The sequence below is a fragment of the Nerophis ophidion genome, linkage group LG19 (genome assembly GCF_033978795.1).
Source record: "Nerophis ophidion isolate RoL-2023_Sa linkage group LG19, RoL_Noph_v1.0, whole genome shotgun sequence".
NCBI classification, from domain to species: Eukaryota; Metazoa; Chordata; class Actinopteri; order Syngnathiformes; family Syngnathidae; genus Nerophis; species Nerophis ophidion.
Window position 1 is genome coordinate 31,804,332 of NC_084629.1, and position 27,005 is coordinate 31,831,336.

The 27,005-nt window shown below is 41.8% G+C and overlaps 1 protein-coding gene across 2 annotated transcripts in view; it reads left to right on the forward strand.

Annotated features, from left to right (window-relative positions):
- The window catches only part of bcor (BCL6 corepressor), a 97,231-nt gene that overhangs the window by 25,299 nt on the left and 44,927 nt on the right, over window positions 1-27,005 (forward strand). The window contains exons 2-6 of one of the 2 annotated variants that reach the window (XM_061879839.1): window positions 10,365-10,443; window positions 10,538-13,615; window positions 16,508-16,564; window positions 17,106-17,274; window positions 23,122-23,367. In XM_061879839.1, the coding sequence (XP_061735823.1) occupies window positions 10,441-10,443; window positions 10,538-13,615; window positions 16,508-16,564; window positions 17,106-17,274; window positions 23,122-23,367 (3,553 nt within the window). In that variant the 5' untranslated portion in view covers window positions 10,365-10,440. The remainder of the gene's footprint in view (window positions 1-10,364; window positions 10,444-10,537; window positions 13,616-16,507; window positions 16,565-17,105; window positions 17,275-23,121; window positions 23,368-27,005) is intronic. The other variant, XM_061879840.1, reaches the window with a different exon arrangement.

The window sequence follows — 27,005 nt, forward strand, 5'->3', positions numbered from 1 at the left end:
AATTTGGAGCACATTTAAAATTACTGCGATAATAATAGCCGTGATAATTTTGGTCACAATAATCATGATAAGTAATGTTCATACCGTGACATTCCTAATGTTGATATATGTATATCTGTGTACATATAAACACAATAATAATAATTAATATTCAACATATATGCTGATCATCAAAATACTGGGAGGAGAAAATATATATTGTACAATGTGATTTATCAACACTCATCACTTTTGGGGACACTATTTTGCTTTTTTTTTATTTTATTTTGACAGTGATTATTAATCATGCCTGCATATGAATTGGTGTTATTTGTCTATCTATGCGGGATTGCTTGTCATACACAGGCCTGGTTCACACTGCAGGTTAGTTCAGATTTTTTTTTCCTAGACGTGGGACCTTTATTTGGTTTTTCCATGTCAATTTGAACCGTGCAATTCTGAATTTTTTAAAATCGGCTCTAAGGCCTCTTTTGTATGTGGATATAAATGTATCTGATATTACGTCATCGATAAGAATCATTTTTCACCTAAATAGACGGTTGCAAAATAAATACTTGAGAAATGGGCAGAAAAGCGGCTGAAATTAAATTTTAGGAACCGCTTCAGTCTCCGACTACTCGCTCACATGCTCTTCGGAGAAGACGTCGAAGCTCATGTCCCCCAAACTGCGAGAGCCAAAATACTTGCCATCTTCCTTCTTAATCCTCTACACGCAATCATTTAAAAAAACAATGTTGACTTTGATTGCACTAAATGTCTGTAAGTGGGTCAGATTGCATTCGCATTAGATACAGATTTTTTTTATAATGTGAACTACTACATAAAAAGATAGGATTTCACCAAAAAATCTGCATTGGACTTCCTAGCCCACAGTGTGATCGTAGCCTTAGACAACTATTTCGCTGTTAGGCTCGTTTATGGTTTTCTTTTCATCACTAACGTTAATATTTTCTTGCATTTTAACACTGTCTGTACTTTTATTCAATTGTTTTTAAGTAATAGGAAAAAATAGACTTGTGCAACTTGCTAACGACTGTTCGGCATATTTTGCATATTAGCCTATCGTTGTCCGGTTTGTGTCTTGACTTCTTTTAATTCAAACAAGAGTTCCAAAGTCTCTTCTCCCTTTTTGGCACCAATTCCTCTTCGGGTTTTGTTGGTTTAGCTTCCATTGTAGTCTCTGTCTTTTTAACGTTTTTGAGCTCCAGGCTAAAGTTCTTTCAAGTGATGTAAAAATGGTACCATAAAGTAGTATTGTTGCTACAGTTACATTAGCCAAAGCCGAAAATTACAATATGAACAATAAGCTCTTGTATGACGGACATTTTTATGTCGTACTACAATGCATATTGTAATATTTCACGGCACTAGTCTGACTGAAATCAGATTTTTAGGATGTACATTAAGTTTAAGGGGCTGTTTGCAACCTTTATGCAGATGGTGAGAAGGTGCTAACTTTTCAATGTATTTTAAGCATTATATCCCACCCACTTACAACTTTTAGGACGTAACAACGTAAAGTACGTACGTTCGTAATATGGATGTTAAAAAGTGACCCGCGAAATCATGGCTGTCATCCTTCCTTCATGCTAAGCTTTCACAATGTCAGCGATCATCTTTACAAGACCCTCGCTTTCTCTGCGATGCTGCCCAGCTATCCATAGCGATTGATGCTGCGTGTTAGCTCGCTGTACTTGATGCACTACTCAGCAGCATAGAGAGGTAGCCGCCACAACTTTTTATCATTGTTGTCTTCAATGCAGCTTTGATCCCCACCTCGGCAGAGTGAAACAATATTTATTTTCATATTTATATTCCAAGCCAGTTAGCCAAAATGAGTTTCTGGTTGGCTTCATGCTGTTAAGAAAAACACACGTGTTTACTACCTTAGCAGGCGGGTAGAATATGTTCCACTCCAGTCCAGCAGGGGGTGATAATGATATGTTAGTTATGCTAGCAACAATACAATGAGTAACTATAATGTATGCGTGTATATGAAAATAAAAGGAGTCTTACTTACCGACATATTTAAAACACAATTTATCTTGTAGATACTGTCATCGTGGCTGATGCGCGCTTATCGTGCTATAAATGCCGGCTAATTATTGTAATGTTAGCAAAGTATGATGCGCCCACTTTCCTGAGCTGTTGGTTTGGCCCATAATGACGATGGATAATGGAGCGACGCTTCATCCTACTGTGCACAATTTGTGCACGCAATGAGGCTGCAATGAGAGATCAGGGGAAGAAAAACCATCGCGAGCACGTGTGGGAGGGGTTCGAAGTGTGTGCGTGTATATATGTCGTAATCAGGGGGTGTAGTCACACTTAGTCTGCAGCAAGTGTTGTTGTTAATGACTTTCATGACAATATCAACACTCCCTGCGTGTGAAACCTGCTAACATTTTGTCGCCGTAGTCGGCAATGTAAACACTGGCGGGGACGTCCAATGTTTGACCCTTCCAACCCTGAGCTGTCCTTTTGGTGTCAAAGTCAACGCACCTGCATTTGCCAGGCAGTTAATAAAGGCAACACTTGGTGCTTAATTAGACAAAATGCGTCACCCTATTAGACGTGTTATTTTTGACTATCTGGCTGCTCATTCAATCAAGAGGGACTAGCGCCGCAGAAACAGGACAGTGGAGTAGGGACCTTTTCATCTCTAATTTGTTGAGATCGTGAAGCCATTTGTAGTAGATATAATCTATTTCATAAAACTCAACTGTATGGGGCTGGGTATTATGGTTACTTCACAATACGCATTTCGATACTTGGGCTACAATAGAATAATCTCCATAGTTCAATTATAGGTTTAAGATGCTTCTTTAAGTAAATGTACGAAGATTCATTGAGTAAAACCAAATGTTTTCAAACTATCAATTTCCATTTATTACTTACCGTATTTTACGAACTATAAGGCGCTCTTAAAATCTTTTTTTTCTTAAAACTTGACAGTGCGCCTTATAACCCGGTGCACCTAATGTAAGGAATAAGTCTGGTTGAGCTTACTCACCTATGACCTCAGCTATTTTATTTAGTACATAGTGTAACGATAATTGTGACCAGTTGATGGCAGTCAAACATAAAGGATAAGTGGAGACAGCACTAGAATTGCAATATGGCTCAAGTAAACAACACCAACATTTTAAATGTTCCATTGAAAATATGGAACATTTAAAATTGCTCAAAAATCTATCAAAAATGTTTTATTACGACTTTGGTAAGCTATGAAGCCGCACCGCTTGAAGGACTGTTGGCACATTAAACGTAGGAGTATTATTATGGTGTGTATGAGGTAAGACATATTATCTGGCATTTTGTTTAGCAATATTATGCAAAAGCAACTTTTCTTACCTTCTGGTACCTGCTGATCTGAATTTGGGATCTGTATTCACGAGTCGATGAGCTTCTTTTTTTTCCTCTATCTTCTTCTGTGACATTTATCCTCTGTTGTTGCATTTTCTAATATAAAGTAGTGTAAAGTTTTTATTTATCTGTCAGTAAACTTGTCACAAAAGCGCCAAAACATACCAGTGTAGTGAGTTTACATAATTCACCCAAGGAACTTTAGTTATTAGAGTTCCGGTCGGATTGTTTTTCACGGGACACATTTCCTGTGTTGTTGTTCCCGGATGAGGAGATGCTGCTCCGTTGTTGATTTAAGTAAAGTCTGAATGTCATTAAAACAGTCGTCTTTGACACTTCTTCCACTTCCGTCCTTGCACGCTACACCACTACAACAAAGATGACGTGGAGGAGGTGCTGCCGAAGGTGAGCCACGTAAATAAGACCGCTCACAAAACGGAGCATCCGGAAGCGACTGTCAGAAAGTGGCTTGAAAATTATATGTAAAACATAATCTCTGCAACATTTTGAACAAAGAACCTGCATGTTATGTAGATCACAAGGAAGATTTTTCAATTGAGAAAAAACTCCTTTAATGCTCCCTATATGCCGGTGCGCCTAATATATTAACATCAGAGCCCCTTATAATGCGGTGCGCCCTACAGTCCGGAACATACGTTAACCTTACAACAAATATCCGTAAAAATCACAGTGCCCCTATATTTAACAGCATTCAAGTTCCCAGCAAATTACTGTACATGTTACCATGAAAATAAAGCAATTATTAGCAAGTAATGAGGGCCTGTGTTGTAATGGCTTTGTGCATTATTTTTATGTCAGTTTTTTTTATTTTTGAGCCCCTTAATGTGCATGAAAACTGACCAATTTTGCGAGCGCGTGAGGTCCGGCGTAATGTTGGATTAGAAAGAATTTAGCCCCAGCCACAAGATTATGTATCGACAGAAACATCGTTGGGGACGTGTTTCATGAAAAGACACACATAAAAGTCTCAAGTACCCATATATGAAAATAAAGTCCACCATCTTGGTTTCCGTTGGCCATTTTAAGGTCAAAATTTTTTTTCCTACGCCGTAAGGTGTGGCCGTAGTATGGCGCCAAACTTCGATCTGATGGCTTCCCACAGAACTTTGAACATTTATTACATGGTTCCACAAACTCTGATCGTGTTTAGTGTGAATTTTTAATGAAACTTTTTACAGTGAAAGTGGACCAAGTTCATTGCCACTTAAATGTAAAAAAAAACAAAAAAACTTCTTAACTGTCGACTTCTTGAATTGTCTTGCTCACCGCAAGGTAGCAATACAGCACTGCTTTGCATTAAAAAAAATCAATGATAGGTCCTGGGTTCAATCCTGCGCTCGGGATCTTTCTGTATGGAGTTTGCATGTTCTCCCCGTGACTGCGGGGGTTCCCTCCGGGTACTCCGGCTTCCTCCCACCTCCAAAGACATGCACCTGGGGATAGGTTAATTGGCAACACTAAATTGGCCCTAGTGTGTGCATGCAGCTGAAATAGGCTTCAGCGACCCCGAAAGGGACAAGCGGTAGAAAATGGATGGATGGATAGATATCATTAATATATATTGCTGTATGAATATTAAGTTTTTCACATTTTTGCAACTGTACATCTGATATTTTAAGTAGCATTTTAACAGCCTAAGCTTAAGTTAACCACTTGTTGTTTCACAGCCGCTTCTTTGCTATCAGGAATTTATTACCAATCAATTTTTTGTTTTTAATTACAAAGCATTAAATCTCCCAGGATTTGCTGTCTTGTTTTGTAAAGTGCGATTTCCAAAGCATTTTTTTAAGCAATTCGGATTTTAAGGTCCCGCTCCCATGTGCTTTATGTCTTTTATCCTTAAGCCAAGCTAACTGAAATTATTTTTTCCCCCCAGTATTGTAAGAAATTGCTTTTTTTTTTGGTCGCTCGGACCCAAAAACCTGTCTCGTAGAGGTGTCGTCTTAAGTCGCGCGTTTGTCTGTCACGGACGCATGCCGTCAAATGTCTACATTCCTATAAGAGGCTTATTTTTTGTTATCTTGTTCAGTCTCATTGAGCGCAGATTGCTTTTTCAATGCCAGATGAGCTTCTCCGGTGTGTGTGTGTGTGTGTGTGTGTGTGTGTGTGTGTGTGTGTGTGTGTGTGCGCGCGCGCACTACCACAACCTACAGAGACAGGAAACGGGAGTGACGCATGTGCATGTGCATGCGCTTGCTACGCCTGCACACAGCGTTTCATTTCTGTCATATGCGGATGTTGTCGAGGCAGGCCTGCTTGCCTCGGTCAGGAGGTGGTGTGTGCGTGCGTGTGGGAGGACGACAAGGAGGGATGGGGGTTGGGGCGCACTGGGACAGAGAGGAACCGTGATGAGGGGCCCGCAGCAGCCTGATTAATGGGCCTCAGGTCACGGCAATAAAAGTGGCGTGCCAGCGAGGCTCCGAGTCGTTCCTCTGGGATGATAGAAGAGAAGGTTTTCTCTGCTGCTCTCAGCACTGCTGAGCGCGGCAAGGCTTCGTTTCTTACTATTTAAAGGTCCCCCCCGATATCAGGCGTAGGCCTCCCACCTCCTTCCTGTGCCTGCTCCCCTTATTAGGGCCGCATCGCAAAAAATATCCTCATATGGAGTCATCACGTATGTAAACAAGTGTAGACAAGGCGGGTCGCTACGCAAAAGAGGCTTTAAAGTTTGTGTGGATTTGAGCATTTTGAGAGGCTCAATGAAATAATGCAATTTTATTAACATATTCCGCTCGTGTTCAGTTGCAGTTGTTAGCATTTCTCTCAATATTACGGAAAATGATGGTCTCTTACTAGTAATTTATTTGTACTTTTTTCGCATGGCGCCGTCGTTAAACGAAAAGAAAATGGGTCTTGTTCAAGTCTTCAATTTGCGTCTGTTTACTAGTCTTTAGGGGTAAAAAGGATACTGGTACAGTATTTGGATCAAATCGGGGAGCGGCCGTACCGAACAGGAAACTCCGTACCTATACGTAGAATCCGAGAATTTCATTTACTGGAGAATGACCTGCTAGCATAATGCAAATATTGTCATGCTACATTTTACAAATCATTGAACATAATAAATTTGATTTTTTTATTTTGTTTTAAATTCTGTTCCCTCACAGTACTGCAATATGGTACGGACCAAACTGTGAAGCGAACCGTTACACCCCAACTTGTCATTCATGCGTCATCTAGCTACGAATATTTTTTCCGCATATATTCAGAGCATTTATGTTCGACCAAGGGTTCTTAAGCTCTTGGATCTCTGAGCCCAACTTTTCCACAACAGGAGTCCAGGGGACCTCTCAAATATTAACAATGAATTAGTAATCTTACTCTTGATATTAATTGTCCATCCCTTCATCCATCCATTTTCTACCGCTTGTCCTTTTCGGGGCAGTAGGCGGGGTATACCCTGGACAAGTCGCCACCTCATCGCAGGGCCAACAAAGATGGACAGACAACTTTCACACTCAAATTCACACACTAGGGCCATTTCAGTTAATTATATTTAATAATTATATTCAAACTACTTACGTTGTATCACCTTGTCAAATTATTTGAAACCATGTGTTAATCACAAATATTTATTTAACTTAAAACTTAGGCTTAAGTCAGGCTGATTCGAAAAATAATTACAAATCAACTATACTGCAAAATAATGGACTCATAAATCAGTGACGAAAAATTAAATGTACACACAATTCTATTGTGCTTAAAATACACTAAATTAATAATGAATTAATTTGTTAATTACACTGTCTAAACAATTTAAGTGTAAATGAAAGTCATTAGTCATAATTTTTGGTCCAAAGAAACTTCTATGACTTAAGCTCCGAACTCCAGATTGTTATTACTGCTGCAAGTGGTGGAAAAGTGTATTGCAGCGAGGCCTGGGCGATATGTTGATATACGCGATATATCGCGGGTTTGTCTCTGCGCGACATAGAAAATGACTATATCGTGATATTCGAGTAAACGTTCTCACGCAGTTGTTTTTAGCTGCTGGCATTACACTACAGGCTCTTCCCACTCCTTCTTGTGTCTCCTTCTCATAGAGTGTAAGCGCACCTTCTTACATACGTCACATACTTCCACGTCATACGTCACATACGTATACGCCCTCGCTGGGCAGATAGGTAGCAGACTGGGTAACTTTAGCTGTGATGCTAGTGGAGCCGTGCGAGTGGTAATACGAGAGAAAGAAGATGCGAATCTGGTAACAAATGAAGAAATAATTAATTCCCAAGAAAAACCGCACGGGGTCCATCGTCTGGCGGTGGTTCGTCTTCAAGCGGGAATATGTCGAATAGACAACTTTAATTTGTCAAGTGCTACTTTTGGTAGCAACAAGCGTTTCTACCAAAAGTAGAATTACTGCTAATATCTAGCATCATTTGAAAAGTCACCTGCTAACAACTGTTTAATATAGGGATGCACCAAAATGAAAATTTGTGGCCGAAGCCGAATAAAATTTAAACATTTGGCCAAAGGCCGAATACTGAATACCGAATAATGAATGCAGTTTTTCACAATTTTATTTTATATTGCATAAATAGCCTACAATACATTTTTAGACATATTTTTTAAATAAAGTACAATTTTATTGAATATTGACATTTTTTTTTAATATTCCAGTAGACTTTGCTTTTCAAAAAAAGCACAAAGTTTTTCATTTATATTAGGCCTTAAAACAAAACATGCATTCCAAAAAAAAATAAAGTGCATTAAAGTGGATAAACCCACAACAAATGAATTATTGTCCTTTTGGCAAAAGTCTGCTTAGCCACAGTAGATGGACTAATAATGTAAACAGAAGGCTCAAGTAAATCTCAATTAAGTGTGTGCTTGTAACCTCATACACTTATACAGGTAGCCTACACACCAGGCTAATAATGTAAACAGCACACACACAATGTAAAGAGCACACATCAGAGAAATACTGTTTGCTCGGTATCGTGTAACGGGGCTCAATGTGCTCCATGAGTCTCCGAAAGCCAATGTCCTCCACAACACTAAACGGTTGATCATCCAAAGCCATAAACTCCATTACCTTCTTTGAAATTCCGTTTGCTTTGGCACTGTCAGTCGCAAACTTATTCGTCCTCTCAAAGACGTCGGCCACGAGGCACCTCTTCGAGACAGTTTGGCTGAACATTCGTTGCAAACTGCAATACTTTTGTCACTTTCCAACACTTAAAAATATCTCCACACTGCTGAAATTTTTCCGAAGGCGCCTGGTTACAACGTCACCGCGTCACTGCACGTTGGTTGATTGCGTCACCACGTCAAAAAATTGCGTCATTGCTTCACACGCCACTATTCGGCCTTGCATTTAACTCATTCCACCGAAGGCCGAATGTGGCTTTTTTTGCCATATTCGGCCGAATATATTCGGTTACCGATTAATCGGTGCATCCCTAGTTTAATAAATCCTGTTTTGGTCAATTGACTTAGTTGTGATTTCCTTCTCTGCATGAAAGTTTAAAATGAGTGTATATTAATGCAGTATGAACAAGAATGTTTTAATGTAGAAACAAAGAATTATCATACTGCTGTGATTATATGTATCAAGTGTTAATTCAATATATATATATATATCGAGATGTATATATATATATTGAATTATCACAATATGGCCTAAAATATCGAGATATTAAAAAAGGCCACATCCCCCAGCCTTAATTGCAACTGAGTACTTCTCGGGCCTATACGGACCACAGCTAAGAAACAGATATTTTTGGCGGCCCTATGGTTAACCACTGGGTTAGACGCAATTTAACCCCTGTGTACCGCTGTCAAGGGGCTTAACGGTGGGACAAACAGACATAAAAGCCAGTACGCCCGCAACGTAGACGAGTCGTAAAATGACTGCATTGCAATTATTTATGTTAATACTCCTTTTCTGAGAGTAATCAATCGAGATACAAAACCTGCAGCACGCTCGCTCAAAGATGTGTCAAATGCGATCACTACTCCCACCGTGCACGTTTTGTAGAGCAGAGGAATGACTGGATGACCACGTTGTGTAAAATTAGGTTATTTAGATTGCTTAATAATAGCACAATGTCTAGACCTGATCTGGAAGAAATGTGTATAAAAAATTAAATTAATTTGATTGTTGTGGGAGGCCCCATTTAAAAGCTCTGGCGTGTCCTTTATCGCCAATAGGCTGTCGGTTGCCCAATCTTGTCATAACCCATCTACAGGGACAGATTTACTGTGAAAGACCAATTTAGATGTTCCCTCAAATGAATCATTGCAAATGATCCGTTTAACAGACCAATTAATAGCAGATTATAAGGCATTTCACACACAATCAAATCCCTTGCATTATTCCGATCCTTTTTTTTTTAATACCTTGCCTAGATTTAGCCTTTTCAAAAACAAATGACTTTTGTTGGCTGTGGATTTTGCAAGACCTGATTTTGCAGACGTGCACTGCTGCCAATCCTGCGTTGCTGTGTCGACGGGCGGTAAATAGTCCCCCGCCGATGTGGTCTCTGATGTATAATCTGGCCTCGCTCGGCGGGGCTGAAGCAGCCCAGAGCGCAGGTCAGAGAGGCCACTGAAAGCCCAGTGTGTGGGGAACGTCACTGAAGAGCGGCAGCTCCACAATGTGCGTCTAGCCCACGGTGGTGGTCAGAATGGGGGTCAGCAGAGGGGGAGGAGGGAGGGATTGGCTGGATGTGTGTGGTGTTGAGTGTTCCTGACGGGTGGAAGTGAAGCTTAGCTCACACATTGCTCTCAACAGCGGTATGCTTGTCCTAAAAGGAAAGACTGGTCTGACGTTGCAGCACCCGAATGTGTGCCACATTTAATGGCTTTTATGCGCTACTGATCTAAGTAGAACAGCGCTTTGACTTTAGGAATTCCATAAGCGGATGTGCCTCTAGAACAAGGGCAGTTTGGCAACAACAGAACTGCTTTTATGAAGGGTTTTTGTGCCGGAGCCAAGACATTTGGTGCTAAATATTTGCTCATCTCCACAGGGCTACATCTGTTCGTGATGTCGATGCTGAGACACAAACCAATCTGGAACTAAGACGAGGGAACCATATCACAAACATGGTGAGTCTTTCCGCTGATCCTTTCAAATCGTCACAAATTATTTTTAGTGACGGAAAAAACATGAACCATGTCTTATTTTCTGTGCACCGTGCAGGTGGATGCGAGGTTGACGCCCCTGGCGGCCATGGGGCTGGACCGAGGCGCCCTGATACACGATGGACTTCGCCTCCACGGCGGCGTTGTATATCCAGGGATCAGAACGCTTCAGACGGAAAAGAGTAGAGAGGCATCTGTCCTCCCGCTTGGTTACAGCCGGGATGGTCTACCAGAGCTTGTCTACAAACCAGACGGCCCGCTGGACAGTCGTAAGCCCACTAACGGATACCTGGGCCTCTACAAGGGCATCCCTGGTAATCTCCACAAGCCAGTGATGATTCCCGGAGCAGAGGGTTTAAGCTTGGAACGACGGGTGGCACCAGGGGAAAAAGTCCCTGAAATGAGCTTGGCAACACCTGGTGGGAGCTATCTTCGTCTGCCCTGGCTCAACCCCTACCCAGAAGCCAGCATGTATCCCTTCATGGACTCCTCTAAGTATGCGGCTCTGAACATGTATAAAGCTTCATTGCTCAGCCAGCCCAACCCTTACCTTCCCCAGCATCTGGCCTACCCTTCTCTCTGTGCACCGCAGGGTGGGAACGTCAACCCTGCTGCAGTCACCTCTGCCGCCGAGAGGATCTACTATATGCCTCCTTACCCCCCTCCCACTATATCATCTCCACTGGTGGCACCTTCCATGAGAATTCCCCCTGTCACGGTGGCCACCACATCTTTGGTACACTGCCAGGACAAAGCGCTTGGTGTTGCTCCTTCGTTTGTGCAGCAGCTTCACCAACCGTCCCCTCATCCTCAGCACCATCCGTCTGCTATAGAGAGGGAGCGATCGCCAAACCGGAGCCGTCGGCCAAGTCGACCGCCCTCTCGGAGTGGAACTAGCAATAACAGCAGTAATACAAGCACGGGTTCTACCAGTGGTGGTAATAATAACAGTCTGCCGACTGACTCTTCACCTCACGCGTCTTCTCGCCTCTCCCAACCGCTCATTGACAATTCACTGGATTTACAAAGGCCAGTTGCAAGGATGGGCCAGCTGCCCTCCTCTTCAGCTTCAATATCTGCCTCACCGTCTGCCACGCAGCCTATATCGCATCTATTATCTATGAGCAGCATGGCCTCAGAGCAGCCTTCCCCTGCCCGACCCAGACAAAGAGACGGAGCTCCCGGTGCTGAAAAGAAACCTAGCAGGTCACCCTCAAAGTCTAACTTTGACAGGACCGCTCACCCACCCCAAGCAACCAAAGAATCGGGAGAGAAGCCGTTGGATTTGTCTGGAAGAATGCTTGAGTTTGGGCTGCCTCCTAATGGGTTCCCCATTAAAATGGACAATATTGCTCCTGGTGCACGTTACGGACTTCCCCCTAGTGGAGAGCTCCTAAAAGACAACCTATCCCTCTCTCCCTCCTCACACCCTCACTCTGTGGTAAACAGCACTTCTTCAAAGGCATCAGAGAGACCAGAGATGATCAGCACTTTACACTCCTCCTGGGTTGTACCCAGCCGGTCTCCCTCCCAAACACAGCACACACAGGGCTTATCCCCATCTCCTCGGCCCAATGCAGATGTGGGACCTTCACAAGCCAAAGGCTCCTCGCCTTCAGTCATCAAACACAAGAATCTGGAAAGGGTACTGCCCCAGCAGCGCAGCTCGTCTTGTCCAAGGATAAGTGAGTCAACTACTCAACACTCTGAGTCCTCTCACATCAGTTCCAGGGTTCTTTCTCCCAAACCCAACAGTGACTGGGTCAAACACAGCCCTATTCAGTCAGAACATGTCACAGTTATGGGCCACCACAGAGAAGGAGCGGAGAAGTCCTCTCAGAGTGCTAAGAGAGGAGAAACCACTCCTGAAACGTACAAGAGGCCCATGTTGGAGAATGGACACCCGGCTGGACCCCTGTACCTTCCTCAGAGTGATGCATACCTAAACCACAGCTTGGCCTATGCCAATCAATATCTGCACTACCCCATCCCTGACAGCATGGCACTTCATTCCCTGCCAATTTCAGGGAAAGGTCCTGTCTACCCTCACCCAGTGTTGCTGGGCAACAATAGCCTTTATCCAACCCACTTGGCTGCAAAACCCCCTTTACCTTACCACAACTTGCCGCCTGGTTCAGCCGGGGAATACCTTGCCTATAACTCACAGAAGATGACCCACCCCCTGATGCAGCCTCACTCTGATAACAAATTGTCTGAAAGGGGGGATGGCAACTTGAAGCCACGAGCACAGGAAAAATCACGAATTTCTTTTGATGAACGAGAGAAAAACATGGGCAAGGAGATGGGAGAAGGGAGCCAAATAAATTATGATAAAGAAGGACAAGGTGGCAATCATATGAAAAGACCTTCTCCATCTGTAGTGTACCGCGAAAAGATTGACTGCATTGACCTTGTTCACTCGGACACGGATCCTGAGTCTACCCCAAACGTCCAGAAGAAACCCTCCATGGAGTCTTCAACTTTTGACCAAAGTGAACGTTACCACAGCAACCAAAACACAATGCGGACAGAGTACGAGCCGAAATTTCACCTTTCTCATCCTTATCCAATGCTTTCAGGACAGAGCTCCACACAGAGACACAACCCTCCAGACAGGCAGCATCAGGAAACGCTCTTAGGAAAGCCAAAGGTTCATCAGGACACAGGCTCTCCTGGAGCATCATCTGGCACATCCACTAATAATCCAGGGAAGCTCAGCCAAGAACACAACGACTCCTCAGAGGAACAGTGCCCTAGCCCGGACCCTGCAGACGACGACCAGAGCACCTTGCGCTGCGCCCGGACGTCCGGGGAGCGCAGCTCTGGTAAAGACAAAGGGCAGCGAGACAGCAAGGGTCCCCACGTTAATCATTCGCAATATACTGCGAAAGAAGCTATGTGTAGAGACACTGAAAACGAAGACAGCGTTGTGGACCTAGGGGAGTCTCAAGGCGAGGGGGACGACGAGGACGAGGACGAGGACGGTTGCCAAACCTCGGCCAGAAACTCCCGTCGGTCTAGTCTCGCCAAAAGGATTGCCAACTCGTCAGGCTATGTCGGCGACCGCTTTAAATGCGTCACCACGGAGCTGTATGCCGACTCCAGCAAGCTGAGTCGCGAGCAGAGAGCTCTGCAGGTAAGACCAATTACCGTTTGTCTGTGCGTGCGCGTGTGTGTGTGTGTGTGTGTGTGTGTGTTTTAATGTACAGTGCTGCATATGATGGTCAAGGCTCGATGACATACAGTATGTTTCTTAAACAGGCTTGTCAAAACCGAATTTATACAATCTTTGATTTGTTTGTTTTCCGAATCAGACTTTCTCATAGCATATGATGGAAATTTACTGTAAAAATAAGTTAACCAGCTAAATAACTAATGCAGAATTTATTACTGATGAGGACAGCTTCCCATTCAGTAGCATGAAGTGTCTCCAGACCTCTGACTGGTGCTGTTATGCTATCTTATTTGAATAACTAAATGGAGCACTGCTAATTAAAAAAAATAGTCCACCTTATCTTTGGCAACAGGCAACGCCGTGTACAATATCGCTTTGTTGTAGTCATCTTAATTCACGTAACTTCTTGCGTATATGATTTCTTATTTTACCTAAAACCTTGAACTACATTCTTGCGAGATTTGACCAAATGTCTGGTAAAACTCTTCGTTTTTGTGCGATTTTAGAAGTGTATTTTCAATATAATTTCAGATGGTTGTACTATTTCAAAATGTAATCCTCTAAATTATCAGATTCACTGTGTTTACTTTTTTACCACAATTAACATCTGGGAATCTAGTGCACTTTCCATTGTCTAATGTTCCGTTGTCATTCATTTTTCTTTAACGAAACATTGCTGAAGAAAAATCAGTTGTCCGTAATTGACCTATATTTGCACTTAAAGGAGGACTAAATGAAATATTGTGGTCATATTGTTAACCATTTTTTCACAAAAATAATATTTCCACACCGTTACACCGTACTTTCAACATAAACACATTGAATGACTAAAAACTTTTATGTGTAACCTATGTGACATGACTCCAGCATTTCCAACACATCACGCTCGTAGTTTCCGCTGCTGCCATGCCGCCGTCCTTCCCCCTCCTCCGTTTTATCACCATCTTAGTCAGCGTGTGCAAGGCCATCCTATCAGGGATGGCGGTTCAAAGGTTAACCAGGCCTGCCATGTCTGTATGTTGATTAGCAAGCACGCGCTTTTTGTTAAAGGTTATTTCCACTGCGTCCCGTACGCCCTTGTCCTTGCGCGAGTGCCCTGGGGCGGAAACGTGTGTTTGGCGCTGACTCGCAGCGATAGCACCGGTTCACAAACTGCCTCCGGCTATGCTTAACCCCAAGGTGAGAGGCCGGTGGAGGGGCTTCTGGTACGTGCTTAAGAACAAGCAGCTGGCCTCTCTGGACTTCCTGTTAAGGCCCAATCGCCAGTTGTTATCCCCACACCCCTTTCCCCCCAACAACCCGCTGTGTCGCCCTGTCTGCCTGGTCATAACTCTCTAGTGCCCCTTTTTGCTTTAACCCTTTAGAGGTCCCTTTAAAAACTCACACATTCGAATGATCACAAATGTTCCAAAAACTCCTGTGAAATATCATATAATGATATCTTTCTCTGTGCAAGGAGCTTTTCTTGAACCTGAAATATACAACACTTATATGTATTTCCCTTTTATAGACCTACAGGTTTACATACTTTCATTGTTTTTGTTTTGTTTTTAATCATTATTTTGAATTCAAGAAGTATTTGCTTGTTAATATAAGGCCCTGAAATAAGTCAATGTTATTTTTTTCTGCAGTGTCATATTTAAAACAAAAACTCACGCTTAAAGTCCTCGGGACAAAAAGTCACCGTCCTAAAAACTGGTGTCATTTCGTTTTAATTTCTTACATACCATTCATAACATCTATAAAGACTCACACTTATAATTTCAATAGCAAGGCAACTTGGCAGAAAAAGGTCAATGATTGCCCTCATTGGTTTTTTTTCTGAAGGGTAAGATTTAAAACAAAAACTCAAACTAAGGATAAAAATTGTCAGCTTCCTAAAAATTGGTATAATTTCATTTTCATTTCTTACACCCCATTCATAACATCTACAAAGCTGCACACTAATTTCAGTAAAAAAATCACCCTGGCAAAAAACCATAAAAGACATTTAATCATTAATCATTAATTTAAGCATTTAATCCTGCATGCTTTGAATGGGAAACAGTAGCGCCATCTTGTGGGTAAAACTGAGTAATAGAAACCCAGTCGTCCAATTTGAAATCTTACGATTGGAGAAGTGAATTTGGTTGTAATGATAAATGTAGCGTAAAAAATAGTTTTTCAATGGCGCATTTATTCATAGAAAGAGCAAATATCCTTTTTCATGTAACATTCCCATTTAAATTTTTTTCCATCCTTGTATTCAATCAACACGATCAAAATGGCCCCCTAGCCACCAGTCCGCCTTCTTTCCCTTACTATCAAATGACATCCACAAACAGTTTACATTTAGCTCTCACACATTTCAGCTACTGATTTGTTTTTGAACTGTTGTCGTGGTTTTCATCTACGCGCCAACAAGCTGCGTACAAAACAAAACCAACCCTATGCTTTGTTAGCCACTGGCGCTCAGGCAGATTTTGATATTGTGTCCCAAATGTCTGTTTTGTTGATCACATCCCACTGAACTGCGTGTGTGTCTTTTTTATTTTTTGTGTGTGTTTTTGTCTGTATCATGCTTGTCAACGTGCATCGGCGGCACAAAGCTATCAAACGCTCCATTTCTGGACGAGTGAGAATTGGATTTGTTGTGTGGTGGAAAGTGCACATCTTGTTTACAAAAGTTTAGAAGTGATTTGATAGTTTTTTGCCGACCTGTTGACTCGTTTGTGTGTCATTTTGTGGGAGTGTTTTTTGAATGTGTTTAAAAAAAAAAAAAAAAAAAAAACAGTGGAGCAACATTACATTAAACAAGATATGAAAAATGATGGACAGATATATTGAGCCCACCCCCCCATTCTAATTGCTTAGATGGAAGTCATATCACGAGAGGGGAGTAATATAAGTCAACCTGCAGCTAACTGGGAGGTCAGTTCTTTACATTTCTTATCACATCTGCCTCTCATGGCCTCCTGTCTCCTTGTGTTGTATACTCCTGTATCGCTGCATACTCTTTCGCACTCCCTCCTTCCTTCCCTCTTTTGTTTTTTCCCCCTCCACCTCTTCTACTCATCCGCCTCAGGGCTTAGTTGTATGTTTCCCAATCATGTTTGTATTCCAGGAAAAGGGAGCCCGGCCCCCACCCCTCCAGCGCGCATGGACTCACAGCGGCTGCAGTAGTCTAACCTGTGTCTTGTTGCTTGTCCTACCCCCCCCCCCCCCCCCCCCCCCCAGCCCTCTTTATTTTGTGTCTTGTGTCGATTTAATTTCTTGTTTAACTTTTTAAAAAAAATTTATAAAAAAAAAAAGCTATTTTTCTAATGCAAGTTTTTTGTTGCTTTTATAGAGGTCAGATTGAGGCTTTAAACGAGGAGACATTGTATGTGTGTGGCTTCAGGCAGACGACGGGTGGTTTTCATGGGATTTCTCTGCATTCTTTTCTTGTCTGTGTGTGTGTGCGCGTGCACAGCGGGCCATGATGCGGTTCTCGGAGCTGGAGCTGAAGGAAAGGGAGGGCGGCAGCAGCGGCGGTGTGTACTTGTCTGCGCCGGCTGCGGGACGAGAGTTGGCAGACATCCAACGCAGAGAGCGAATGCTGGAACACGGCCAGTATGCCACCCGACTTGGGGAAAGTGACGGTGAGCGTCGCGCATGCACACATACAAACACGCATGTACAAACAAACTATCATTCCGGTAGCAAGGTACCTTTGCCTAAAAAAAATAAACTTTTGCTGCATGCTTTGAATGGGAAAAGGTAGCACCATCTGTGGACAAGGGGTGCCCACACTTTCTGCAGGTTAGCTACTTTTTAACTGACCAAGTCGAGGAGATCTACCTCATTCATATATCTAATTTATATTTGATTATTTATGAAAGAGACGTTTTTGTTAACAAGCTAAATGTGTTTAATGATATTACAACCACATTTAACACATACAGATTCCTTTATTTAATGAAGACAAAAATATAAGTTGGTGTATTACCTGTTTCTAATGACTTACATTGATTGGAATCAGACAGTAGTGCTGATAACGTCCACATTTTCAAATGGAGGAGAAAAAAAGTCCTCTTTTCTGTCCAATACCACATGAAAGAGGTTGGTTTTAGGCATATTTTTATTAACTTGACAAGAATACATTGGTGGAAAACTCTGTGTTTTTCTAGCTTCTAAGACTCTTATTTTGTCAGCGCAGACAGGGTGGAGCAGCGCTTTTATTGTGAAGACAGGAACTGTGCAATCAGTTTTTAGGCTTTTGACGGCAGTTTCAGTGCAAAAGTCTGTTGAAATAAAAATTGTTTCCCGCCCTCCTCTCCGTCACTTTTTCTTAATAATGATGTCGCAGCAGCCAGCGTCATCTTACAACACCCTCGGGTGCCGTGAATGTCAATCAAGTGATGAAAGTGACGTCATAGTGAAGAATGATGATCGCTAATTTTTCGGTCTATTTTTTTAATGCCTGACTGCCAATGAACTAATGCACCATTCGCTATCCACCTGTAGCTCTCGATCGACGTAATTGGCACCCCTGTGGTGAACAAACAAATGACCAATGTAAGGCCAGTAGTCTCAACTGACATGGTAAAGGGGTCCTATTACTCAAAACAACTTTTCATGCCTGTTGGCACTTCTTTCTGTGTATTTGGGATCACCATAACTGACGAAAATTAAGTTTTGAACTAGGAATTAAACAATGAGAGGTAATAATGATAACCGCAATAAAACTGTTAGTATTACCGCCTTAAATTAAAAGTAGAGATGTCTGATGATATCGGACTGCCGATATTATCGGCCGAAGAAATGCTTTAAAATGCAGTATCGGAAATTATCGGTATCAGTTTCAAAAAGTAAAATTTATGACTTTTTAAAACGCCGCTGTGTACACGAAGTAAAGGCACTGCCTTTGCGTGCCGGCCCAGTCACATAATATCTACGGTTTTTCACACACACAAGTGAATGCAAAGCATACTTGGTCAACAGCCACACAGGTCACCCTGCGGGTGGCCGTATAAACAACTTCAACACTGTTACAAATATGCACCACACTGTAAACCCACACCAAACAAGAATGAAGAATATAGGGAGAAAATCATCATATGACCCCTTTTAAAAAGGATTGGTAAATGTGGACTGAAAATTTGCGTTTTCATTGGTTCCCAATAAGAAATGTTTTGTCGTTTTGTCATTTTAGGGGGGGGCAACGCACAACTAACCATTTAGTAACAAGGCCCATTTGCAGAAAATGGTAAACTTTGTGAAATTTTGCTACATGCTTTGACTAGAAGAAAATAGCGCCGTCTGCTGGACAAATATACAATTCAACAATAGAAGGCTGCAAGTCCAAAAGTCCATGTTGACTGAAAATAACATTTTTAATGGTTTACTATGGGAAATATTTGGGGTGCGAAGGACATTTTTTAAATTTAGTTTTAGAGTTGCCATTTTTACACCCAATGTTCATCGCACGCACGCACGCACGCACGCACGCACGCACGCACGTGCACGCGCACACGCACACGCACACACATACACACACACACACACACACACACATACACATACACATTCACACATACACATACTGGTTATCATTTGGAATGGGGACCAAGGTTTTGATCATTACTTGTGGGGACCACCCTTTTTACAGGTTGTGGAGGCATAAAAAAATTATGTAAAAACCCCTTTCCATATGAGTTGGGAAATTGTGTTGGATGTAAATATATACGGAATACTATGATTTGCTAATAATTTTCAACCCATATTCAGTTGAATATGCTACAAAGACAACATATTTGATGTTCAAACTTTTGCAAATAATCATTAACTTTAGAATTTGATGCCAGCAACATGTGACAAAGAAGTTGGGAAAGGTGGCAATAAATACTGATAAAGTTGAGAAATTCTCATCAAACACTTATTTGGAACATCCCACAGGTGTGCAGGCTAATTGGGAACAGGTGCATGCCATGATTGGGTATAAAAGCAGCTTCCATGAAATGCTAAGTAATTCACAAAAAAGGAAGGGGCGAGGGTCACCAATTTGTAAGCAAAGTGTCGAACAGTTTTAGAACAACATTTCTCAACGAGCCATTGCAAGGAATTTAGGGATTTTACCATCTACGGTCAGTAAAATCATCAAAAGGTTCAGAGAATCTGGAGAAATCACTGCCCGTAAGCGATGATATTACAGACCTTTGAGCCCTCAGGCGGTACTGCATTAAAAACTGACATCAGTGTGTAAAGGATATCACTACATGGGCTCAGGAACACTTCATAAAACCACTGTCAGTAACTACAGTTGGTTGCTACATCTGTAATTGCAAGTTAAAACTCTGCTATGCAAAGCAAAACCCATTGATCAACAACACCAAGGAACGCCGCTGGCTTCGTTGGGCCCGAGCTCATTTAAGATGGACTGATGCAAAGTGGAAAAGTGTTCTGTGGTCTGACAAGTCCACATTTCAAATTATATTTTGAAACTGTGGACGTGGTGTCCTCCGGAACAAAGAGGAAAATAACCATCCGGATTGTTATAGGCGCAAAGTTCAAAAGCCAGCATCTGTGATGTTATGGGTGTGTATTAGTGTCCAAGACATGGGTAACTTACACATCTGTGAAGGCACCATTAATGCTGAATGGTCCATACAGGATTTGTAGCAACATATGTTGTCATTCAAGCAACGTTATCATGGACGCCCCTGCTTATTTCAGCAAGACAATGCTAAGCCAGGTGTTACAACAGCGTGGTTTTGTAGTAAAAGAGTGGCCTGCAGTCCAGACCTGTCTTCCATTGAAAATGTGTGGTGCATTATGAAGCGTAAAATACGACAGTGGAGACCCCGGACTGTTGAACGACTAAAGCTGTACATAAAACAAGAATGAGAAAGAATTCCGCTTTCAAAGCTTCAACAACTAGTTTCCTCAGTTCTAAACGTTTTTTGAGTGTTGTTGAAAGAAAAGGTGATGTAACACGGTTCACTTCTGGGTGCCTTTTGTTCATTCCCGGTGTTCCCGCGGCTCGGGCAGCTCGCTTCCCAACTACTTTGGCACTTGTTGCAGCCATGAAATTCCAAGTTAATTATTAATTGCAAAAAATATACATATTAGAGTTTGAACATCAAATATCTTGGGTTTACCAGTTTTTAGGACGGGGGTTGAAAAGGATTTGCAAATCATTGTATTCCGTTTATATTTACATCTAACACAAATTCCCAACTCATACGGAAATGGGGTTTGTAAAATGGCCACTGCCCAGTTTTCTTATACATGTCTTTAAATCTCTGGATTGATGATGTAATGTGATGATCATTCTTACTGGGGACCCCGGGGAAAAAAGTTAATATGGTTCATGGGGACCAAATCTAAATAATTTTGGATAATTCACACAAATTTGTGCGTGACTACAGAGGACAATTAAAAAAATAAATAAATAAATAAAGTTCAAATTAAATATGACATGATCCACAGAATACAGCACTACAGCTGTCCTCTTATAGGAAGTTTCACCACTTAAATGTTAAAGCAAATCCTGCATCTTCTGTGACATTACTGAAAACATTAGCAGCATATACAGAATACTGAAAAATTCTGATTGTAAATTATACTTTAAGGTAATAATGTTTTATAATCATGCTGTATGAAAATGTCATCCAAAGAAATACTAAACCAGATTTTGTTGTTGGAAAAATATATTAGTTTTAACTAAGGATGGACACCATACAGAATCACAGTATTAGTAATGCCAGGATAACAAATATTTTGTGGGCCAAAGCTTAAAATTAACTTAGGGATCTTCAAAATGGATCTGACTCTCATTTAAAAAGGTATTCCTTTAGAGCAGTGGTCCCCAACCACTGGGCCGTGGCCCAATTGGTACCGGGCCGTGGCTCAATTGGTACCGGGCCGTGGCTCAATTGGTACCGGGCCGTGGCCCAATTGGTACTGGGCCGAAGAAGAATTTTTTATAAAAAAAAAAAAAAAAATGTTTTTTTATTTTTTATTTTTTATTAAATCAACATAAAAAACACAATATACACTTACAAATAGTGCACCAACCACAAAAAACTCCCTTTTTCATGACAAAAACGTCCCTTTTTCATGACAAAGAAGAAAAAAAAAAAAAGGACCCCCCTCCCCCGGGCCACGGGACAAATTATTAAGCGTTGACCGGTCCGCGGATACAAAAAGGTTGGGGACCACTGCTTTAGAGGACATGTTTTTTTGTCCCCATACCGTCAGAGGTCCCTTAAAGGTGACTGTGTAAACAGAGCAATGTCCCTATTAAGTAAGCATTGCCCACACACACACACACACACACACACAAACACAGCATGATATAAATGAGGACTCGGAGAGGGCAACACATTCATAAACAATAAGTGCGCTGGCGTGCACTTGAAGCAAAGACAGTGGTGAGGGAGACCGGGTCACTCTAAAAAAAGACACTCGGTGCAGACGCTCTTGCACAAGCTTGCGAGCGTGCGAGGGATAGCGGCGGGAGTGCGGGGGCTATTTTCAAGAAGCCTTTTGTGCTTATCTGCGCAGGGAGATGAGGAAGGATGAGGAGAGTGAAAGCGGAGAGAGTGCAGGAGGGAGGGAGTGAGGGGGGAGCGGATGGGAGAGCGCAACAGAGGGAAGGCATGGGGGGGTTGTGGGGGCTAGTTGGCTTGGCGAGGAGCCCAGCTGTGTGTTGGAGCGAGGACGCGGCTGACGTGTGAGCCTAATTATGGCATGGACGGGGAATCTGGGAAGAGGGGGTGGGGTGGTAGAGTCACGCTCTATGTGAGAAGGGCGTGGTGCGGTCATGCCGTGGGGGAGGACGGAGGCGAGGGCGGAGGAGGTAAGATGCAGAGGGGGGGTGAAAGCACACAGGATGTTGTCTTCCCGGATGGAAGTGTCGGCAGCAAACCATCAAGCCGCTGGCTCGGCTCGCATCAGATTAAAAAGTCTTTAGCCCATCAAAGTTTTACTGCCCGTCTTTAAAGCGGAATAAAAGCTGCCTGCTTCTTAACTAGCGTCTTCTCGTTGACGACACCACCCGTTGTTCCTTTGCTTTCTTTCATCTTCCGTCGCTTAAAGGTGCCATATGATACTGTTTTTCTCCGCCTCAGAAGCGTGTTGCCCCAAATCTAACCTTGACGATAGAATCTCGACAGTAAAAAAAAGTGCTTTCAGGAAGCTAAGGCTCCGCTCTCACAGTGTGTCTACTTTTACATCAACACTCTTAACTCCGGACTTGCCCAACTCTACAAAGGCAAAACATGTGCTGCTGAGTTTTATTTTAAGACGTGTAGTGAAGCCTGCTTTTTCCTAAAGCTGAAGTGATGGGTGTGTACAGTACATTTAGTTTTCCTTCAAGGCGTCCAAACCGCAATTCCCAAAGTGTTTGAGAGCCCTTCTCTCATAGCAAAAAAGTGCAAAAGCTGATAGGAACTTGTCCAATGTGCGTAATAATGGACGTGTTATTTGTCGTGCTTTGCTCCCAGGGCTTCGACCGGCGTACCCCAACAACCGCGTCCCCGTCCTCCAGAGGTGCATCGCTCAAAGCCTCGCAGGGTTTAGCGAAAGCGCTGAATTGGGCCCCCCCACTTTGGCGGCGGCAACGAGGGAGTCCACTGAGGAGGCGGCGCTCGGTCATGACTTCGGTAGGAAGCGCCTTCACATTTCCCAGGCGGAGCATGAGGATGGAGAGCGGCTGTCCCACCCTCTAAAAAGAGCCAAGATGTCTGCCGGTGAGTCTGCTGTGGCACACCCCCCGCTGTGCTTCATTTTTCTTCACATCTCCCCTTGTTGTTCTTGAAGCGACGCTCAAAAATCAATTCTGTCGTAAAACTGACATGAATTGGAAAGAAGTCCCCCTCGCTTTGCCTCGACGCCCTCCCTACTTCTAGCCCTGTCCCGTCATTCTCTCTGTACGGCAGCCAGCGCCGCCGAGTGTTTAATCCTGTCTTTGAGGCCGAGCGAGAAAGAGAGGATGGCTGTTCTCTCTCTCTCTCTCTCTCTCTCTCTCCCTTTCTCTCTCTCTCTCTCCTTTCAACGCCGTTCCTCTGCGGCGCTTATCCTACCACCTCCCCTACACCCCCCCTTTTTCAAAGCTGCTCTTTTCTTCTCTTTTCATCTCCACTCATCTGTTTGGGTCTCCTTCTTTTTCTTTCTCTCTCCCGGCACCATACTTGCTCACCCCCGGCAAAAAGTCAAACACTCGTCCCATGTGAATATTTCTGCTTTTATTCTCCCGTTTTCTTTCAGTTCTCCTTTTTTTTTTTTTTTTTTTTGCACATCTTTGTCTTTAAGGATGCGTGCACCCTAGTAGTTCGGTACTACGGTTTGGGACAAAAAAGGTACATGCATTTGGTGGCTGGTATGTTTGTCAAAAGAACATATGCCTAATGTTAGGACTTGATTGGGCATTGTAACAAAACTCAATTATTCCGAACTAAAAAGGCCATCTGTTGGGTTAAATATGTAACCTATTTTAAAATATTTTGTTGTGTTGACCATCCTACAATTAACGAAAAGCTTCTAAAATATAAATTTAATGGAATTTCATGCCATTTTGTGGCATAAATCAAATATTTCAAACCAAAATATTGTCTGCTAGGCGAAAAACATAGCTTAATTGGATATTTTATTATCTACCAGCCTAGATTTACAAAAACGCCTCCCAAATGACTTTAAATGAGATTTCATGACATATTTTGTGACGTAAGTCAAATGTTCCAAACCAAAGTGTCATCTACTAGTGTGAAAGCATAGCTTATCTTCTAGCTACCAACTTAGATTTCAAAAACAAGCATCTAAAATGGTACTTTTAAAGAGATTTCAGGACATTTTTCCTTTCGTGATGTAAGAATTCGAGACCAAAATATCGTCTGCGAGGTTAAATATATAGCTTATTTTGATTTTTAGTTGCATCAACCAGCCAAGACTTAACAAAAAAGCTTTTAAAATGTATTTTTAAAGAGATTTTGTGACATATTTTGTGACGTGACTCAAACATGTAAAACCAAAATGGTGTTTGCTCTGTTAAGTACATAGCTTTTTTTATATTTAGTTGTATTTACCAACTTCTAAAATATACTTTTAAAGCGATTATACAACATTATGTGACGTAACTCATATATTCCAAACCAAATTTTAGTCGGCTAGTTTAGATACGCAGCTTATTATGATAGTTAGTTGCATCTACCAGCCAAGAATTCACAAAAAAGAACTTATAAAATGTACTTTTAAAGTGATTTCATGACATATTTTGTCACCTGACTCAAATATTTTAAACAAAATGTTGTCTGCTATGTTAAGGACATAGCTTATGTTGTCATTGTGTTATATTTACCAACTCTAAAGAGATTACACAACATTTTTTGTGACGTAACTCAAATATTGCAAACCAAAATTTTGTCTTCTAGGTTACATACGTAGCTTATTTTTATATTTAGTTGTATTTACCAGCCAAGATTTCACAAAAAACTTCTGAAATATGCTTTTAAAGAGATCTCTTGACATATTTCCTGTGATAACTTAAATATTCCAAACTAAAATGCCGTCTGCTAGTTTAAATAGGTAGCTTATTGTGATACTTAGTTTCATCAACCAGCCAAGATTTCACAAAAAAACTTCTAAAATTTACTTTTACGGACATTTCATGACATGTTTTGTAATGTCACTGAAATATCCCAAACCAAACTGTTATCTGCTAGTTTGAATAAGTAGCTTATTTTGTATCTACCGGCCAAGATTCATGAAAAAAGCTTCTAAAAATACTTTTAGAGGGATATCTTTACATATTTTGTGACTTAAATCAAATTATCCCAACCAGTCTGTCATCTGATGGTGTGAATACATGGCTTATTTTGTATCTACCAGCTTAGGTTCCACAAAAATCTGTCAAAATGACTCTATATGAGATTTCATGACATCATTTTGTCCCGCAAGTCATATTTTCCAAACCAAACGTTTGTCGGCTTGTGTGAATACGTATCTTATGTTGTATCTACCATCTTCGGTTTCACCAAAAATGTCTTATAAAATATACTTTTTAAGAGATTTCATGACATATTTTGTTACATGACTCAAATATTCCAGACCAAAATTGTCATCTGCTTGGTTAAATAAGTATCCTATTTTGATTTTTTGTTATTTTTACCAACTTAGATTTTGTATAAACTAAACCAAACCACAATTCACTTAGCCTATTTTGGTCCCCTTTTTTGGTGAACCAGTGTTGGGATGATCGCGTTCATACTTGACCAAACCAACCGCACCAGAGTTCTCGTTCACCAAATCAAACATGGCAAGTGTGAACGTAGCCTTAAGTAGTGATGGGTTTTGTGTACATTATAACCGACAGTAGTATCAAAATTAACACTTAAAAACCTGTGTCAGTGCCCAAACCGGCACCTAAAATTTTTTAAACATGCACATTTTTATAAATAAAAAAATAAAAAAACTCAGCTTTTTATTTTTATGGAATTTTGTGAAGTGAAGTGAATTATATTTATATAGCGCTTTTCTCTAGTGACTCAAAGCGCTTTACATAGTGAAACCCAATATCTAAGTTACATTTAAACCAGTGTGGGTGGCACTGGAAGCAGGTGGGTAAAGTGTCTTGCCCAAGGACACAGCGGCAGTGACTAGGATGTCGGAAGTGGGAATCGAACCTGCAACCTTCAAGTTGCTGGCACGGTCACTCTACCAACCGAGCTATGCCGCCATGTTGAACAGATTTAAATACTTTAGTGGTAGAAATGAAATGACAACTAAGTATTACAATCAAATACAATCTACAACAAATTGTTATGAATATTGAAACAATCCCTTGACAACAGGCAAAAAACAACTATACTCCAGTTGTAATGTTGATGCTCAAAATTCCGGGTTTTCCTGAATGCTACCTCGCTCGTCATCACTGTCTTTGGTTTATAACGAGGAAGTGTTTCGTTGTTGTGGCTACTGGCTAGGTTAGAACCGCGGTGCTAACGGTGATATGAGGGGTGCTGATGGCGTGTTAAAGTCTGTAATAAAGTAGAACCAGAGTGTCAGACTGTGTGCTTCTGTCGGGACGCTACGTTACCTCGAAGAACATTACTTACGAGAACCTGCTGCTCAAAATTAATTGTCCTTTGAGGGATTATAAAGTTGTTTGAATTGAATTGAAGAATGTTTCTTGTATAATATCATCATCGAGCACTTGTTGGTCTGTGTTCATTTAGCACCGGAGCAAGGCACTGATAGCTACTCCTTTTTCCGGTTCAGTTACTATTGTATAAATCTGCACCGGCGCTATTATGGATCCGGGTTTCGGTGCCGAGCCCTGGTGTTAAGGGGGCAGTAGTGGGTTAAATATGTCCAAACTTTGACGTGAAAACAT